We start from the raw sequence: 20,879 nt of genomic DNA, 5'->3' as shown, positions 1-20,879 counted from the left end.
TAGGGGCGCCTGGGTGGCTCAGTTGGTTAAACCTCCAGATCTGGCTCAGGTCATGATCTCACAGTCTGTGGATTCGAGCCCCACATCAGGCTCTGTACTGACAGCTCAGAGTCTGGAGCTTGCTTCGGATTCTGTCTCTCTCTCTCTCTCTCTCTGCCCCTTCCCCACTCACAGTCTGTCTCTTTCTCTCTCAAAAATAAATAAACATTAAAAAAATTTTTTTTAGTATCAACATATAAATTCTGAGAGGACACAAAACATTCAGACCATGGCACAAACCATATATCTGATAAGGGATTGATAGCTAAAATATATAAGGAACTCATACAACTCAATAGCAAAAATGAATGAATGAATAAATAAATAAATAAACAAACAATCCAGTTAAAACATGGGCAAAAGACCTGGGTAGACATTTTCCCAAAAAGGATATACAAATGCTAAGAGGCACATGAGAAAGTGCTCAACCTCACTAATTATGAGGGAAATGTAAATCAAAACCACAATAAGATATAACACCTGTTAAGATGGTTATCATCGAAAAGACAAGAGATAACAACTTGGAGAGGATGTGGAGAAAAGGGAACTCTTGTACATTCCCATTGGGAATGTAAATTAGTACAGCCATTATGGAAAAGTTATGGAATTGCCTCAAAAAATTAAAAATAGAACTATCACAGGATCTAGCAATCCCATTTCTGGATATGTATCTGAGGGAAAAGAAATCAGGACCTCAAGGAGACATCTGCAGTGCCATATTTACTGCAGCATTATTCACAATAGCCAAGATATGAAAATAACCTAAGTGTCCAACAATGGATGAATAGATTTTAAAAATGTGACACATATATAAAAAACATGGCCCAATAGAATATTATTCAGACATAAAAAGAAGGAAATCCTGCCCTTGGTGACAACACGGATGAATTGGAAGGATATTGTGCTTAGTGAAATAACCCAGAGAAAGACAAATACTGTATAATCTCATTTATATGTGGAATCTAAAAAAAGTCACACTCATAGAAACAGAGTAGAAGGTGGTTACCAGGGGCTGGGGGAAAGGTGATGTTGGTCAAAGGGTTAAAAAAAAAATCAATAACAAGACGAATAAGTTCTGGAGGTCTAATTGTGACTATTATCAATAATACTGTACCGTATACTTGCTGTTTGCTACGAGATCTTCAACATTCCCACCACACACACACACACACACACACACACACACACACACACACAAATAAATGGTAACCATGTAAGGTGATGGATATGTTAATTAACTTGATTGTGGTAGTCATTCACAATGTATATCAAATCACCATGTTGTAGATTTTAAATATATACACTTATACCTCAATAAAATTGGGGGAGGGGGGAAGTAGTATGATCAATTTGGAGCCTAGTTCCAGGAAAACTGGTCTGGTAATAGTGTGTGAAGTGGATTAAGGGAAAAAGAGAATGAATGTGGGAAGATAAGTTGGGAGGTACTGTGGAGGCCTAGGTAAGCAGTGATGGGAGCATGGCAGACATCAGTGGTCCCCTGTTCAATATTCACCCTCTCCCTTTCCTAACAGAGCCTTTATTTTGTTTGGAGCAGCAGTAAAAAGTGGCTCTGTGATGCAGCCCAGACAATGAGATGTCAGCAGAACTTGCTAGGTGGGGCTCCTGGATAAGCCCTTTAAAAACAGGAAAGACGTGGTGAGATTGGCTGTTCAGTCTTTTACCCTTTGTCCTTCCCCTTCTTCCTGCCTGGACTATAATGCAGTGCTAGAGATAGAACGTTCATTTTGTGGCCACAGGGTGAAAAGCAGGAGGACTAAAGCTACTACTTGCTAAGGGTGTCTCAGAAGAGAGAAAAAAACATCAAGTCTCTGTTGGCATTGCAAAGCCACCACACGGGCTCTGGAGTGCTTCCCTCCAGATGTCCTGTTACAGGTTAAGCTAATGTAAATTTGTTTTTGTTGTTGTTATGTGTGGACAAATGCAGCTCCTAACTGACTGAGTGCTTTAGATTAGGAAATGGTGGGGAGAATGAAAAGGAGAAGTCAGAGGCAAGACATATCATAGAATAAAAGAATTTAGCTTATTGAATATAGTGCAAAACAAAAGAGGTCAAAAGAATCTCAAAGATTTCAAACAAAGATAAATGGAACACTGATGTGATTAAGAGAAAGCAGGCAATTAACATTTATGGCTTGCCTCCTGTGTGTGCAGACACTATGCTGGCACTTTACATATGTTATTACAACACACTGTTATCACAACTTTATGAGACACACACAGAAAGAAGGAAGAGCAGTTGTGCTAGAAAGTTGGAAACAACAATGGCGTTTTTTCTTGTTGTACAAATTGTGAGGTGCTGTGGTTCACCTGGATGAAGACACACTGAACAGGCCAACAGGAATCTAGAACTAGCGTCAGGAGAGTGGTTGGGATGGAGAGCAACTTGTTTAGACACTGTGCCACGAGGTGAGAGGAGATTGTCAGGCTTTAGAAAAAGCAAACAAGAGGACCAAAAATAGGACCTTGAGAAATACCAACCTAGTAGACAAAAAGTAGCAAAAAGATACAAAGAATAGAATTCCAGAAGTAGCAGGGGTATCAGAGACTCTGACTTTCTAGAACTCATAAGAGGGTTTCAAAAAAGGGGGCGCCTGGGTGGCGCAGTCGGTTAAGCGTCCGACTTCAGCCAGGTCACGATCTCGCGGTCCGTGAGTTCGAGCCCCGCGTCAGGCTCTGGGCTGATGGCTCGGAGCCTGGAGCCTGTTTCCGCTGTTTCCGATTCTGTGTCTCCCTCTCTCTCTGCCCCTCCCCCGTTCATGCTCTGTCTCTCTCTGTCCCAAAAATAAAAATAAAAAAACGTTGAAAAAAAAAAAAATTAAAAAAAAAAAAAAAAAAAAAAAAGGGGCTCACCTCATCCTATGGATATACCTAGAAAACACCCACACCAGTGTAAACCCAAAAAAAGACCCAAAGGGTGGCAGTATAGATCTCCACAGCTAAATGTAGAGAAGAGGCCACATTAAAGAGGGTAGGAAGGTTAGAGACATGGTCAGCAGCCAAACAGACCCACAAGACTGTCCATGGGAGGGAGGGACTCCAGCAGTGTGGACAGAAGAGAGAAGCAGACCCTACATGAGGTACCCCAGGCAAAGGGGACTCACGTGGGGAAGATGAAAATCCCCACAACATTTGGTTTTCAACACTAGAAAGGCTTAACAATCAATAAGGCTTAACACCTGGAACTTTAAAAATCAGCAGCTTGGCTCTGGGAGAGCCAGGAGGGCAATAGGAAACTGAGTCTACGTCCCTAAAGAGACAGCACAACAAACAGCCCCACCAAGATACAGCATAAAAGCACGTTTGGGGAAGAAAAAAAAAAAGCCTGGGGGTATAGAGGAGAGAGATTTGTTTACTAATCTCAGAGTGTGTGCTGGAGGGGCAGGGATCTTTGGCAGACTTCTTTAAGAACAAAAGAGTAGGTACCATCCCCCCCTACCCCCACACCTAGACAACAAGGACACCTGGGGGAACCAGGGCAGTATGAAGACTCTCCACCTAGCTTGCTACCAGCGCACTCTGTTTGCAGGTTCTCCTGTGGACATGACATACCCCTCCTCCATCCAGGATCAGGCGAGAGTTCTCCCCCTGCTGGGTGCAGGTCCCCTTATACAGAAGACCAGCATGGACTTTGCTGGCACTGCACAACCTGCCCCCATGGTCTTCTGTGGACCCGCTCCCTACAGCCTGACCTGGGCAGGAGTCCATCCAAAGTGGTGCCACCAGCCTGCCAGTGCACAAGAAGCCCTGAGAGAGTCCAGCACCACTCCAAAGTGACTCTGCCCCAGGGAGAGGGGAAGATAACTGCACACACTATTTGAGTGCACTGGGGGCAGACACGTAATCTGACTGCAGACCCTGCCCACCAACAAAAGCTTCTCAGTGGAAAACACAGAAAGAGTGCCCTACAGTTCAGTGCTATTGCAGCCTTGGCAAATGCCTGGTCTGACTCAACTCAAGTCCCAGGTGGCCCCAGACTTTCACTAACACCACAGGGACCAAACACTGCCATTGCCCACAATGGGAAAAAAGAGCCACTGCAGACAACTGGACTGAAGGCAAATGCGGCTTAGCCATAACAGGAGGGCCCGTGCAACCCACATAGGAGACAGCCCTGAAGCGTCAGGTTCTGGTGAACAGGGGACACAGCACTGCAGGACACTCCACGACCTCTTCTTCATAAAGCCACTACTTTCTTTTTTTTTTTTTTTTTTCAACGTTTATTTATTTTTGCGACAGAGAGAGACAGAGCATGAACGGGGGAGGGACAGAGAGAGAGGGAGACACAGAATCGGAAACAGGCTCCAGGCTCTGAGCCATCAGCCCAGAGCCTGACGCAGGGCTCGAACTCACGGACCGTGAGATCGTGACCTGGCTGAAGTCGGACGCTTAACCGACTGCGCCACCCAGGCGCCCCAAACCACTTTTTTTTTTTTTTAATTTTTTTTTTTCAACGTTTTTTTTTTTTATTTATTTTTGGGACAGAGAGAGACAGAGCATGAACGGGGGAGGGGCAGAGAGAGAGGGAGACACAGAATCGGAAACAGGCTCCAGGCTCCGAGCCATCAGCCCAGAGCCTGACGCGGGGCTCGAACTCACGGACCGCGAGATCGTGACCTGGCTGAAGTCGGACGCTTAACCGACTGTGCCACCCAGGCGCCCCCTTAAAGCCACTACTTTCAAGAGCAGGAGTTGTAGCTGACTTTTCTAACACATAGAAACAGACACAGAGAGAAAAAATGAGACAGAACAATATGTTCCAAATGAAACAACAGGACAAAATCACAGCAAGAGAGCTAAACAAAACAGAGATAAGTAATATGCCTGAGAGAGAACCTGAAGTCATGCTCATAAAGATACTCACTGAACTTGAGTGGATGACTTCAGTAAGACCCTCGACTAAGAGATAGAAAACATAAAAAGGAACTAATCACAGATGAAGAACTCACTAACTGAAATTAAAAATATACTTAGAGGGAACAAATACTAGGCCTGAGGAAACAGAAGAATGAATCAGTGACCTGAAGGACAGAGTAATGGAGAGCAATCAAGCTGAACAGGAGAGAGAAAAAAGAATAACAAAAAATAAAAACAGATTAAGGGAATGCAACAACGCCATCAAACAATAATAACATTCACATTATAGGGATTCCAGAAGGGGAAGAGAGAGAAAACGTGGTAGAAAATGTACCTGAAGAAGTAAGAGCTGAAAACTTCCTGAATCTGGGGAAGGAAACAGAAATCCAGACCCAGGAGGCACAGAGAGCCCCAACAAAATCAACCTAAACAGGTCCACACCTAGGCACATAGTAATTTAAATAGCAGAAAGTAATGATAAAGAGAGACTCTCAAAAGCAGCATGAGAAAAGAAACTAGTTACATACAAAGGAACCCCTAAAAAGCTATCAGCTAATATTTTAGCAGAAATTTTGCAGGCCAAAGTGCTGAAAGAAAAAAGCCTGCAGTCAAGAATACTCTATGCAGCAAGGTTATCATTCATAATAGAAAGAGTGATAAATAGTTTTTCAGACAAACAAAAGTGAAAAGAATTCATCGCAGCTAAACCAGACCTGCAAGAAATGTTACACGGGATGCTTTGAAAGGAAGTGAAAGCCCATAAGGATTAAGAAAAGTAGGGAGCACTAAAGAAGTAAAATTAAGCATATCTATAAAATCAGTCAAGGGATTAAAAAAAGATAAAAAGATGTAAATTATGACACCATATATCTAGTCATGAAGGGAAGAGGAGCAAAAATTTAGTGCTTTTAGGATGGGTTTCAAATTTAAGTGAACATCAACTTAATATAGACTGCTATAGGCAGAAGATGTTACAATCTTAATAGTAGCCACAAATCAAAAACTGGTAATAGATATTCAAACAATGAAGAGAAATGAATCCAACTACATCACTAAAGAAAGCCAGCAAACTATGAGAGAAGAGAGATGGACTATGTTCCAATCAAAAGACATAGGGTTATGGAATGGATAAAAAAGCAAGACCGTCTATATGTTGCCTATATGACTCATTTCAGATCTAAAGACACCTGCAGATTGAAAGTGAAGGGACGGAAAAGCATTAATCATGCAAATGGCAGTGAAAAGAAAGCCAGGGTCACAATACTTAGACAAAATACACTTTGAAACAAAGGGAACAATCCAACAAGAAGACATAACAATTGTAAATATGTGCACTTAATATGGGAGTACCCAAATACATAAAGCAGTTAATAACAAACATAGAGGAAGTGAATGATAGTAATGCAGTAATAGTAAGGGACTTTAATACCCCACTTACGTCAATGGATAAATCATCCAAACAGAAAATCAACAAAGAAACAGTGGTTTTGAATAACACACTGGACCAGATGATTTAAGAGTACTCAGAACATTCCATCCTAAAACAGCAGATTACACATTCTTTTCAAGTGCACATGGAATGTTCTCCAGAATAGACCATATATTAGGCCACAAAACTAGTGTCAACAAATTAAAAAAGACTGAAGTCATACCATGAATCTTTTGTGACAACACTATGAAGCTAGAAATCAACTGCGCATGCGTGTGCGCGCATGCACGTGCACACACACAAGTCTGGAAAGAACACAAATACATGAAGGCTAAATAACATGCTACTATGAATGAGTCAACCAAGAAATCAAAGAGGAAATAAAAAATACATGAGATGAATGAAAACAATGGTCCAATATCTTTAGGATGCAGCATAAGTGGTTCTAAGAGGAAAGATTATAGCAATATAGGCCTACCTCAAGAAGTAAGAGAAACCTCAAATAATCAAACTAACCTAGAAATACCTAGGAAAAGAAGAACAAACAAAACCCCAAACCAGTAAAAGTAAACAATAAAGATTAGAGCAGAAATAAACGAAATAGAAACTAAAAAAAAACCCAAAAAACAAAAAAACAAAACAAACCCAAAACAATAGAACAGTACAATGATACCAGGAGCTGGTTCTTTCAAAAGACCAACAAAATTGACAAGCCTGTAGCCAGACTCATAAAAAAATTTAAAAAATAAAAAAAGAACTTGAAACCATAAATGAGAAATAATTGACACCACACAAATTCAAAGGACTGTAAAGGTATATAGTTTTTTATAATATTCTGACAAACTAGACAGCCTAGAAGAAAAAGACAAATTCCTAGAAACATAACCTCCCAAAACTGAATCAGGAAGAAACTGAAAATTTGAACAGACTGATTTCCAGCAATAAAATAGAATCAGTAATCAAAAAACTCCTAACGGGTGCCTGGGTGATTCAGTCCGTTAAGGTTCTGACTGCAGCTCAGCTCATGATCGCATGGTCTGTGAGTTCAAACCCTGCGTTGGGCTCTGTGCTGACAGCTCAGAGCCTGGAGCCTGCTTCCGAGTCTGTGTCTCCTTCTCTTTCTGCCCCAGCCCCACTCATGCTCTGTTTCTCCTCTGTCTCTCAAAAATGAATAAATGTTTAAAAAAATATTTTAATTACAAAAAAAACTCCCAACAAATAAAAGTCGAGGGCCAGATGGCTTTACAGGTAAATTCTACCAAATATTTAAAGACTTAATACCTATTGTTCTCAAACTATTCCAAGAAATAAAACAGGAAGGAAAGCTGTCAAATTCATTCTATGAGGCCAGCATTACCCTGATACCAAAACCAGATAAAGACATTACAAAAAAAGAGCAGGCCAGTATCTCTGATGAGCATAGATGCAAAATTCCTCAACAAAGTATTAGGAAACCAAATCCAACAATACATTAAAAAAATAATTCACCACAATCAAGCAGGCCCCAGGATGCAAGGCTGATTCAATATACACAAATCGACAAGATACATTACATCTGTAAGAGAAAGGATAAAAACTATGTGATCATTTCAATAGATGCAGTAAAAACATATGATAAAATACAACATCAACTCATGACAAAAACCCTCAACAAAGTAGAGATAGAGGGAACATACTTTAACATAATAAAGGCCATATGTGAAAAGCACACAACTAACATCATACTCAATGGTGAAGAACTGAGAGCTTTTCCCCTAAGATCAAGGATGTTCACTGTCACCACTTTTATTCAACATAGTACTGAAAGTCCTAGCCACAGCAATAAGAGAAAAGAATAAATGGCAACCAAATTGGTAAGAAAGAAGTAAAACTGTCACTATGTGCAGATGACATGATATAGAAAACCCCAAAGACTCCACCAAAAAACCCCTAGAACTGATAAATGAATTTGGTAAGGTCACAGGATACAAAATCAATAGAGAGAAATCCACTGCATTTCTATACACTAATAATGAAGTAGCTGAAAGAGAAATTAAGAAAATAGTTCATTTACAATTGTACCAAAAATAATAAAATACCTAGGAATAAACTTAACCAAGGAGGTGAACCTGTACTCTAAAAACTATAAAACACTGATGAAAGAAATTGAAGATGACACAAACAAATGGAAAGCTATTCCATGTTTGTGGACTGGGAGAACAAACACTGTTAAAAATGTCCATACTACGCAAAGCAATTTATACATTTAAATTCCTATCCCTAAATTTATACATTGCAATCCCTATCAAAATACCAAGAGTATTTTTCACAGAAGTAGAATATTCCTAAAATCTGTGTGGAACCACAAAGGACCCCAATAGCCAAAGAAATCTTAAAAAAGAAAAACAAAACTGGAGGTATCACAATCCCAGATTTCAAGACATACTACAAAGCTGTAATAATCAAAGCAGTATGGTACTGGCACAAAAATAGACACATAGATCAATGGAACAGAACAGAGAGCCCAGAAATAAACCCACAATAACATGGTCAATTAATCTTTGACAAAGGAGACAAGAATATACAATACGAGGGCAACTGGGTGGTTCAGTCAGTTAAGTATCCAACTATTGATTTTGGCTCAGGTCATGATCTCACAGTTTGTGAGATCAAGCACTGCATCAGGCTCTGCACTGACAGCATGGAGCCTGCTTGAGATTCTCTCTCTCCCTCTCTCTGCCCTCCTGTGCTCACTCTCTCTCTCAAAATAAATAACTTAAAAAAAAAAGAATACACAGGGGGTGCCTAGGTGGGTCAGTTGGTTAAGGGCCGGACTTCAGCTCAGGTCATGATCTCATGGTTCATGGGTTCGAGCCCCGTAACAGGCTCTGTGCTGACAGCTCAGAGCCTGGAGCCTGCTTCAAAATTCTGTGTCTCCCTCTCTTTCTGCCCCTCCCCCACTCACACTCTATGTCTCTCTCTCAAAATTAAATAAACATTACAAAAAAAGAATATGCAATGTGAAAAAGATAATCTCTTCAATAAATGGTGCTGGGAAAACTGGATAGCTACATGAAAAATAAAAAAAAAATAAAAAACTCAAAATGTGTTAAAGACCTAAATGTGAGACCTGAAACCATAAAAATCCTAGAAGAGAGCATAGGCAGTAATTTCTTTGACATCAGCCATAGCAACATTTTTCTAGATAAGTCTCCTGAAGGAAGGGAAACAAAAGCAAAAATTAACTATTGAGACTATATCAAAGTAAAAAAGCTTCTGCACAGCACACAATTGGCAAAACTAAAAGACAACCTACCAAATGGGAGAAGAGATTTGTAAATGCCACACCCAATAAAGGGTTAGCATCTAAAGAACTTATACAAGTCAACACCAAAAAAAGTAAATAATCTAATTAAAAATAGGTAGGAGAGGGGCACCCAGGAAGCTCAGTTGGTTAAGTGTCCAACTTCAGCTCAGGTAATGATCTCACAGTTTGTGAGTTCAAGTCCCGCATCGGGATCTGTGCTGACAGCTCAGAGCCTGGAGCCTGCTTCTGATTCTGCGTCTCTTTCTCTCTCTGCCTCTCCCCCACATGTGCTCTGTCTCTGTCTCTCAAAAATAAACAAAAATGTAAAAAAAAAAAAAAAAAAAGTTAAAAAAAAATAGGTAGAAGATATGAACAAACATTTGTCCAAAGAAGATATCCATGTGTCCAAGAGACACATGAAAAGATACTCATTATCTTTTTTGAGAGAAATGCAAATCAGAACCATAATGAGATATCACCTCACACCTATCAATATGGCTAAGATAAAAAACCCAAGAAACAACAAGCATTGGCAAGGATGTATAGAAAAAGGAACACTCATGCACTGTTGGTGGGACTGCAAACTGGTGCAGCCATGTGGACAACATACAGTATGAAGTTTTCTCAAAAAATTAAAAAAAGAATTACCATATGATGTAGTAACTCCAGTTCTGGGTATTTACCCAAAGAATATGAAAACAGGAATTTGAAAAGATTTATGCACCCCTATGTTTATTACATAATTATTTACAACAGCCAAATCATGGAAATTGTGTCCATTGATAGATGAATGGATAAAGAAAGTGTGGTATACACACACATATACACACACACAATGGAATATTACTCAGCCATAAAAAATAATGAAATTTTGCCATTTGCAACAACATGGATGGAGCTAGGGAGTATAATGCTAAGTGAAATAAGAGACAAACACCATATTATTTCATTCATATGTGGAATTTAACAAAACAAATGAACAAAGAAAAAAAGACACCCAAAAATGACTTTTAAATTTAGAGAACTGGTTACCAGAGGGGAGGTGGGGGGCATGGGTGAAATAGGTAAAGGGGATTAAGAGTACACTTATTGTGATAAACACTGAGTAATGTATAGAATAGGTGAATATATTATTATACACTTGAAACAAATACAACACTATGTTAAAAAATTTTAAAGATAGTCTCTTCGGCAAATGGTGCTGGAAAAACTGGACAGTGACATGCAGTAAAATGAACCTGGACCACTTTCTTATATCATACACAAAAATAAACTCAAAATAGATGAAAGACCTAAATAAATGTAAGACAGGAAGCCATAAAAATCCTCAAGGAGGAAGCAGGCAAAAACCTCTTTGACCTTGGCCGCAGCAATTCCTTACTCAACACATCTCAGGAGGCAAGGGAAACAAAAGCAAAAGTAAACAATTGGGACCTCATCAAAATAAAAAGCGAAGGAAATAATCAGCAACACTAAAAGGCAACCGACACTATGGGAGAAGATATTTGCAAATGACCTATCAGATAAAGGGTTAATACCCAAAATCTATAAAGAACTTCTCGAGCTCAACACCCAAACAACAAATAATCCAGTGAAGAAATGGGCAGAAGACATGAATAGACACTTCTCCAAAGAAGACATCCAGATGGCCAACTGACAAATGAAAAAATGCTTAATATATATATATATATATCATATATCTATATCTATATATATATGTGTATACACACACACACACACACACACACACACACACACACACACACACAATGGAGTATTACTCGGCAATCAAAAAGAAGGAAATCTTGACATTTGCAAGTACATGAATGGAACTAGAGGGTAATGTGCTAAATGAAATTAGAGAAAGACAAATATCATCTGACTTCACTTATATGAGGACTTTAAGATAGAAAACAGATGAATATAAGGGAAGGGACCTAATAATAATATAAAAACAGGGAGGGGGATAAAACAGAAGAGACTCATAAATATGGAGAACAAACTGAGGGTTACTGGGGAGTTGTGGGAGGGAGGATGGGCTAAATGGGTAAGGGGCATAAAAGAATCTACTCCTGATATCATTGTTGCACTATATGCTAACTTGGATATAAATTAAAAAAATAAAATGGTAAAAAAAAATGTTTAAGTAAATAAAACAAGGTAATGGAATTAAAAAAGGAAGGGGTGATGGCAAAGAGTAACTTACATGTAGATCAAACAAGGCTTACCACTAGACCAGGGACTTGGCAAACTACAACAGTTCAACACCAACCTGCTGCCTGTTCTTCTAAATAAAGTCTAATTTGTGTACAGCCACACCTTAATTTACACATTGTCTATGACAGCTATCACTCTGTAAGGGCAGAGTTGAGTGGTTCCAACAGAGACGGTATGGCCCACAAAGCCTAATCTATTTACTACCTACTCTGTCATATATTTTCCTAAGCATTTATGAAGGTCTGGCACAGCACGCAAGCTCAGATATCTGTTGAGTTGATGAATAAATGAGAAAAGACCATTAGATATGGAAATAATTGACGACCTTCAAGAAAGCAACTTATGAAGCATGGATTCTGAAGCAGTCAGAAAGGAGGTGGTTACATACCCAAAACAAAAGAAATAAACTTGGAGAAATGGGAGCTACTTATCTTTGACAAGAAGGTAAAGAGAAGATGAATGACAGCTTGGAAACTTTCTAAGGTGAAGAATGGGAAAATTGAACTTACCTTGCATCATTTGGCCTCATATTTGAGACCAACTGCAAAGTGAATATGGAAGAGCTTGGGGTACAAAAAAAAACAGAAAGAAAAAAAAAGAGAGAGAGAGAGAATATTTGATCATGTCTGTATAGGAAACGTGGCTGGAAGTGAAAAAGGATGAAAAAGATCACAGTGAGCAGGGGAGGAGTGTCCTCTTGAAAATGAAGAGCACAAATGGGGATGCTAATTGATAATATATAAATGCATGGAGATTTCCTGTAGAGGGGTGGATTTATGAGCATTTGTTTTTGCAGCAAGGACCCAAAACCCAAAAAAAGCTTCAGATAAAGTCAGTAATTCCCTGTGCACTTTTTAATTTTCTGGCTCTGAGAAAGCAAATGGCTAACCAAGGGTGCCTGGGTGGCTCAGACTGTTGAGCGTCCAGCCCTTGATACCAACTCAGGTCATGATCTCACAGTTTGAGATCAAGCCCCACAGAGAGCCTGCTTGGGATCTCTCTCTCCCTTTCTCTCTGCCTCTACCCAGCTCACGCTCTCTCAAAATAAACTTAAAAAAAAAAAAAAAGGCTAACTCCTAATTTTATCATGCTATGATTGACACTTGACACAAGAAGTACTCAGGTCTGACAAGTACTCGAGATCCCCTTTCATTATTCTTGGTGATGATTAGTCAAATAAAGGATTTGTATCCCCTTAGAGTGGGTTCTTTCCCAGATGGGAGGAGTTAGGAGCCAAAGACAGAACGGATAGAAGACAGGGAAGATGCGATGCCTGGCTTCATATCACCTTCAAGCATTTTCTGGCCCATTACAATAGAAGAGAGGGAAGATGAGGGTCAAAACAGGGATAGCAATGGAACTCTTAACCCAGAACTTGAATTTCTTTTTATTTTCATTGGTATCTTATCCTAAGGGCCACACATTATCTTTTTCTCAGAAAAAAAAAAAAAAAAAAAGATTCTCCTGATAGTATGCCAAAGCAAGAAGCCTTCCAGTGTTGCTGGTATTTGCACAGATAAAGGGAAATTACAGAAAAAACTTCTGAGAAGTACTTGAATTAGATAGATGACCACGAATCTCTCCTCAGCCCTTAATGCTGCCCAGTCATCAAACAGTGCTTGTCCAGTCCATGCACCCTCCCGCTTTCCTAGACAGCTGTTGTCTTTCATTAGGCCTGTGACGTTTGTTTCACATTTTTTACAACTCCAGAAGTAAGATGCATTATTTGATTGATGGTGAATAACAATTATAATTGCCAGTTCATTTCTTAGATCAAATAATGCTATGCATTTATTTTCATTTTATTTTTATATTTATTTTATCAATATAGTCAATAGAATGGTGCATTTCACAGCTTCTCCTCTCTCCCGAAACCTCCAACATGTCCCCATCCTTACTCTTCCTGTGACATGACTGCTCTGAAAATGGCACACTGAGAAGGGCCCCTCAACCATATTCACCCACCTTCCAGATGCTGCACCCACACTGTCCGTCTTCCTACCTACTGCCATAGATCAAGGTTTCAAAGAGTAATCCCAGGACTCCTGGAAGCTCTATTCTCATAATACTACTAAACCAGTATTATTTGCTTTTTAACTTTTGTTTTCTCACAAATGCACAATGGAGTTTTCCAAAGATTACATGACCAATGGTAACACAGCAGTCTGAATACAGAAGCAGATGAAAACCCAGCTGTCGTCTATTAATAAAGTCACACATTAAAGAGATTTGCAGAAATGTAAAACAATGCCACTCTTCTATTTTTCTGTTTGGAAAATATAGTCATTAAAAAAATTATTTACTTTGAGAGAGAGAGAGAGAGAGAGAGAGAGAGAGAATCATGCACAGGGGAGAGGCAAAGAGAGAGAATCCCAAGGAGGTTCCGTGCTATCAGCACAGAGCCCAATGCAGGGGTTGATCCCACAAACCATGGGATCACGACCCAAAACCAAGAGTCAAACACTTAATTGACTGACAGGTGCCTCTGGAAAATGTAGTTACTTTTAATAAAATATTGTTGTCTGTGTTAACATGAAATGGGTTTATTATTTTTTTAAAAAACTAATAAATATTTAAAAATTTCTCAGATATAATTTTCAATATGGTGAATATCAATAGATGAAAACCACACGAACAAAAACTCTTTGTGGTCCTCACTAATTTTTAGCAGCATACAGGTGCTCTGAGACCAGAAAGTTTGAGAACAAGTGCCAGAGATGAATGCTTGGTGCTTCTGTCTCCACCAGGTACCAAGTCCCATCCTCCGGCCCATTCTCCACAAAGCTCCCCACTCACACATTTGTCAGTTTCCCTTTCTGCAAACTCATTCCCATTTATGTACAAATAGGCTGTTATTTATTTTATCTTAAAAATAAACAAAAACCTTCCCTGTTGACTCTAGTTCCTCTGACTGCCCAGGTTTCCTCCCCTTTACAGCAAACTTCCTCAGAAGAGTTGTCTATAATTCTAGGGTCTCAAATTCCTCTCCTCCCATTCTCTCTTATATCCCCTCCCATCAGGTTCTCCTGCCCTTCCCATTCTACTGAAACTCCCACTTGGATCCCCCTACATTGCTACATCCCCATTTGACACAATGAATCATTCTGTCTTCCTTGACATATAGTAGGCTCTCCCTTTGCAAGGTTCAGATATGCATGAATTTCAGTTGCCACTGTTGAGTTAAATGACCCAGTCCCTTAACAACATGGTTCAAATTTCAGTGACCACAGTGTATTGACTGTGAGGAACTGCACAAAGCACAAACTCACTGTCAGGCTGGTCAATGTACTAATCACCACACAAACAACACATGCACATCGATCGGTGACCATCATTGCACTTTTTTCAAAGTCTGTCAGTGACTGGCCACTGGGTATCTATTTTTCTGCTCACACATAGATGGCAAAATGTATATCTGAAATGTATCACTGAAAAGGAAATGGGCCAAGAAAAGTGGAAGTGAAGCAAAGACAACAGAAAGTTCTAACACTGGAAGTAAACCTGGAATCTAACATAATGGAGGTACAGAAGTAGCTGACCAGGAAAATGGCCACCACCACCATTGGTGACTCTCAACGAGTGCACAGACGGGACAGGCAGCCCAAGGCCCAAATGTGGAGACTGGGTGCTCAGGAAGGATAAGGATCTCCCAGATGCAGCGAGAAACTTCCCATTAAAAGAACTCTCAGAGGTACTTCATGGTCATTAAAAGAAGAGGAGGAGATACTTTGCCACATTGAAAGTGAAAATAATGTAATGTTGAAAGCTGATCCAAAATTAGAAAGGACTATGACAATCTGCCAGGGCATAGAAAAGACACTCATTCGCTCTGAACAAGGCAAGCACTGTTCAACCTAGTCTTGGCAAGTTTTGAGAGAGACCATCCCAAGCAGGTTCCGAGCCGCCAATGCAGACAGCCCGATGCGGGGCTTGATCCCACAACCCTGGGATCATGACCTGAGCCAAAATCAAGAGTTGGACTCTCAACTGACTGAGTCACCCAGGCACCCTGGCAAGTGTTTTACAAAGAGGTAAAACACTTTAATTCTTAATGTTGCTAATGTTTTAAATCACAGTGTACCAAATAAAAACTGGTTTTACTATTTTTTTCATGTCCCTATACATTCATAACCATTCAATGTCCCTATACATTCATGTTTTTTTCATGTTTTGACCGAAATTTTTACAGGTCACAGAACAACAGTAAATTTTCCCATTAATTATTAAGATTATTTTTGCATGGCTGTTTTTAGGGTCCCATGCTCTGTGCAAAGGGAGGGTGGCCTGCACTTCCTTCACCTGACTTCCAGGGCACCACATCCACTTCGTTTTCTTCCTGCCTCACTAGCTGTCCTTCCCAGTCTCCTCCCTCGATGCTTACTTTTGAAGGACTCAGAGCCTAGTCCTTGGAGCTATTTTCTTCATTTAAATGGATTCCCTTAGAGATTTCACCCAGTCCTGTGGCCTAAAACATCATCTATATGCCAACAGCTTCCACATTTACATCTCCAGCCCAGACCTGAAACCCAGATTTATATATCCAAAGGCCTGTTTGATATTTCTACCTAGATATCCAATAGTTACCTTAAACCTAGGGTATCTGTTAGAAGGTGGAGGAGGGTCAGTAAAGTATCCCCTGGAACAGAAAGGCACTTTAAGGCTGAAAAACAAAGTAAGCCACTCCATACCATTTATATAGTTTCTTTCGGGGTAAGTTACTGACAGGGGGATCGGGTAGATGGATCCAGGTAGTACCCAGCTATTCTCTGCCCCCATTCTCCATCCAGTTGGGACCTCAATCCCCAGCTTTCATGGAGCGAGGGGTATGGTGGTGAGGTCACAGGGTAGCTATCTAAAGTGCTACCATTTGTGCACCAAAGGATCTTTACTGGTTACCTAAAGCAGGCCTTCTGTGCCCCAGCCATCTCTACCAGTGACCCACCACCCGCCCTGCTGTATCGGGGCCTTCTGTGCCCCAGCCAGCTCTACCGGCTACCTACAGCGGGGCCTTCTGTGTGCCAGCCAGCTCTACCAGTTACTGAAAGCAGGCCTTCTATGTACCACTTTAGGAAAGATCAGAACAAGCCTTCCTGCAGTCCAGTCAGGGCAGACATTAACCACCACTGGGCCAGGAACACACCAGCCCCCAGCAGGGACTTTGTATGGGCATGAACAAGATGGCGGGCCAAAGATGGAGTCAGTGTTGTCAGAACTCCTACAATAACCAAAACTGAAATCCTCCACCAACCAAAAAGAAAAAAAAAAAAAAAACCCTCCTTTACCCATAATGCACATCTTTCCCATCTCAGTTGATGGCAACTCCTTCCTTCCAGCTGCTCAGGACAAAAACCTTGCAGTCATTTTTAACTGCGGTCTTAAATCCTTTATACAATCTGTCTGAAGTCCCATTGGCTCTACCTTCAAAATACATCCTGAATAAAAGCACTTTTCCCCACGTTCACTGACGCACCTGGTCACACATCGTCCCCTCTTGCCTGGATTGCTACCATATCATCCTAACTCATCTCCCTCCTGATCTAGTCTCAGCATAAGAGCCAGGGGGGTTCTTTTAAAACACATGTCAAATCTTGCCATTCCTTGACACAGAACCCCCCACAGTGGCTCTCCATGTCACTCAGAGAAAAGTCAACATTTTCCCAAAGACCCAGTGGGGCCTACCTGATCTAGTCCCCTGTTAGGTTCTAACCCCCCACCCCTCCTCTCACTCCCCAGCTCCCATCTGCTTGCTTCTTGCCAGTACCTGAGGCAGGCTGGGCCTTCACACTTGCCATTCCCTCTTCCTGGATAGCTCCTCCCCCACATATCCACATACCTAACTCCTAACTTCCTTCAAGTGTTTGCTCGCTGTCACGTTCTCTAGGTGTGCCAGGCTCCCCACATCAACTGCAACCTACCACCACCCTCCAGATATCCTTATCCTCCTATTGTCCTCCACTTTTCCATACCACCCATCACCTACTGTGTTGTTTATTGGCTGTCTCCCTCCTACTGCTTAAAAGGTCAACTCCATGAGAAGAGCAACTTCTCATCTATTCTGCTGACTGATAAAAAGCCCAAGGGCTTAGTGAGAGTATCTGATACCTACTAGGCATTCAATAATTATTTGCTAAGTAAATGAAGTTGAAAAAGTTCTAAGTTTCTAGTTACGATAATGGACTCAGGAAGCCTTTTGCGTATGTCTAATAACTCCCATTTGGTGAGGGAAATCTGAAAATCTAAAATGTGATTACCCATCTATTTTACCAAGAAGTATTTCCTAAATATCTTATATGTGCCAAAGCCAAAGTGGACCCTAGACAGGCAAACATACTTTTCCAATTCCAGTGCAGGAGCTTCTCGCTTTTGAACACGGTTCTGAATGGACAAGAGTGCTTCTGGTGAATACTGGGCAGCATTGCTCTCCATGTACTTCAAAACATAGTCATCCGTATCAAGGATGATGAACCGGTGGCCAAACACTGGGGAGAGGGTAGAAATACGCTTAGGTTGGTTATGCCTTTAATCATCCAATTAGGGGTAAAATAACACTGATCCTCCAATGAAAAATTCAGATAGGCATTTGTGAACTAGATGAATGAATTTTCAATAGTTCTCTAAACTAATATGCAGTAGTTTGCTCAGTTTGCTCAGGAAGTCAGGGCCTACATCCATAGCCTACAAATGCAACCAACTTCTAGTTAATTGATAAGGAAACAGATTAAGACACTGTATCACATATATAAGCATACAAGCTTTATTTCAGCTGGAATATAGCTTACCTGCCTCTTACAAGAGTTAAATGAATTAAATTCCAACTAAGAAGAATCCATTCGCTTGGTGGGTAGGAAAGCTAAACCATGTTTAGACCTACCTTCAATCACAGCACCAATGAAGAAGTCAGTAGGGCCATAGTAGATGGGGTTTTCCACTGACGAGGACGGCTTAACAACTTTAGTTCTGCCAAGGTACTTGCCACCAATGATGCCAGAATTGCGAACAGGCGGCTCAAAGATACTGATCATGTCACTGGCTAGAAAATAAGAGAAGACAAATCGGCGGTCTTTGTCTTCTGGGATGGGAGAGTCCTAGAAAGGAGAAGAAAGGAAGTTATTATGAAGGTACGTGATCTATCCAGATGCTCTAAACTTAAATATCTATAGGACTAGGTATAAAATATAAACCAAATATACAAAGTATAATATAAATGAACAGAGATGGGGGGCAAGGGGAGACTCTGGTAGCCTGGAATAGACATGACTCATTTAAAGGAGGCTGCTCCAGCTCAACTCTGGTTGCTGCCTTGTGGTAAAGTAGGCCCAATGTTGCTAGATTCTCCCAGTTTTCATGAGAAGACAGAAATCTGGGTGTTGTATGTAAGTGATGAATCACTAAATTCTACACCTGAAACTAATGTTACACTATATGTTAACTAACTAGAATTTAAATAAAAACTTGGAAAGAAAATAAAACTCCAGATTTTAAAAATGTTGACCTTAACTCTTTTAAAGCACCATGCGGGCCAAACAAAACATATGTGGGCTATATTCTGTCACAGGCTGCCCACAGTTTGAGACCTCTTGGCTGACATTATGTTCAACTTCATGGACACTAAGATGATTATGCAAAGTTCAGTTCTTTAAACCAATCCATTTATACACATATTTTTTTAAAAATAAAACTAAAGAAAGGGGGAATCAGTAATAAAATGTCATAGAGCTGAAACTGATTCTGAGAAACTATCTTGTAGACAAGACTGTTCCTAAATCAAATCACTGAGAGTGATCACAGAACCCTAAGAAACAGATACCAGATTGAACAGGCCTAAATGCAGACATGCTTATTCTTGACTGAAATCCTCTCAAATTTTAACTCCAGCACATACCTTCTCATTCACAACATGGAATTTCTTGTATATCAATTTCTCCTTTATCAAACAAAGTCACTGGGTTTCTTCTTAGTAAAATAATTTCCTCCTACCATTCCCTAATCTAACAGTCTCCAAACCTTTTTGATACTCCTACAATGAAAAAATTTTTCAATATCCACAATATAGTTAATAAAAATCAAATCACATCACTCCTCTGCTCTCAAACCTCCAGAGGATTCCCATCACATTGAATAAAATATGAAGTTCTGAGCACGGCTACAGACAGGGCTATACTCAGGGGGTTATAGGAAGAACACCAATGGTTCACTCTGGCAGGACTATTTTAAAACTTAAAAAAATATATTTTTTAATTTTTATTTTGAACTAAGATTAGACTTAAAGTTGTATCAACAAAAGGGAATTTTCACATACCCCTCACCAAGCTTCCCCTAATATTAGCATCTTACATAATCACAGTACAATGATCAAAGCCACAGTAATGGTAAACAGTAATGTACAATACTGTTAAATAAATTACTGTCCTTATTCAAATTTCTCCTGTTTTTCACTTATGTTCTTTTTCTGTTTCAGAATCCTATACAGGATCTCACGTTGCATTTAGCTGTTGTTTCTCTTCAGTCTCCTCCAAACTGTGACGGTGCCTCATTCTGTCTTTGTCTTTCATGACCTTGACACTTTTGAACCATAATGGTCAATTATTTTGGTGAATATCCCTTGTGCATCTCATTTTTGCACATTTGACAAAAATACCACAGAAAAAATGTCATGTCTTTCTCAGCATATCAAGTTCACGGTATTGCCTTATCTTATTAGTGATGTTGACCGTGGTCACTTGGTTAAGAAGATACCTGCTGGGTTTCTCCCTTCTAAAGTTACATTTCCCTCTGCACTTGATAAATAACTTGAGTAACACACACTATGAAAATCCTGTTTCTCCTCAAAGGTTTTCCCTCTGATTTGAATTTAATTTTAGCATCCACTGAAGGATCTTATCTACGACAGTTATTGCTGTGATGGTGTGTGCTTAGTGGTAATTTCTTATTGCCCTCTTCTCTCTGCATTAACTGAAATTGTACTGTACAGAGGTGCTGTCCCTTTGAGGATGAGTATTGTATTGCTGATGTTTAGAATTACAGGTGTGTGAT

The 20,879-nt window shown here is 40.1% G+C and overlaps 1 protein-coding gene across 1 annotated transcript in view; it reads right to left on the bottom strand.

Moving 5' to 3' along the window:
* The window catches only part of EFHC1 (EF-hand domain containing 1), a 67,504-nt gene that overhangs the window by 7,258 nt on the left and 39,367 nt on the right, over positions 1–20,879 (bottom strand). The window contains exons 8-9 of the mRNA XM_060615727.3: positions 18,718–18,931; positions 18,178–18,325 (exon numbers count right to left, since the gene is read on the bottom strand). Coding sequence (XP_060471710.3) covers positions 18,178–18,325; positions 18,718–18,931 — 362 coding nt within the window. The remainder of the gene's footprint in view (positions 1–18,177; positions 18,326–18,717; positions 18,932–20,879) is intronic.

This window comes from Panthera onca, chromosome B2 (assembly GCF_046562875.1).
Source record: "Panthera onca isolate mPanOnc1 chromosome B2, mPanOnc1 haplotype 2, whole genome shotgun sequence".
NCBI classification, from domain to species: domain Eukaryota; kingdom Metazoa; phylum Chordata; class Mammalia; order Carnivora; family Felidae; genus Panthera; species Panthera onca.
This window is presented reverse-complemented; position numbering and strand designations above follow the sequence as displayed.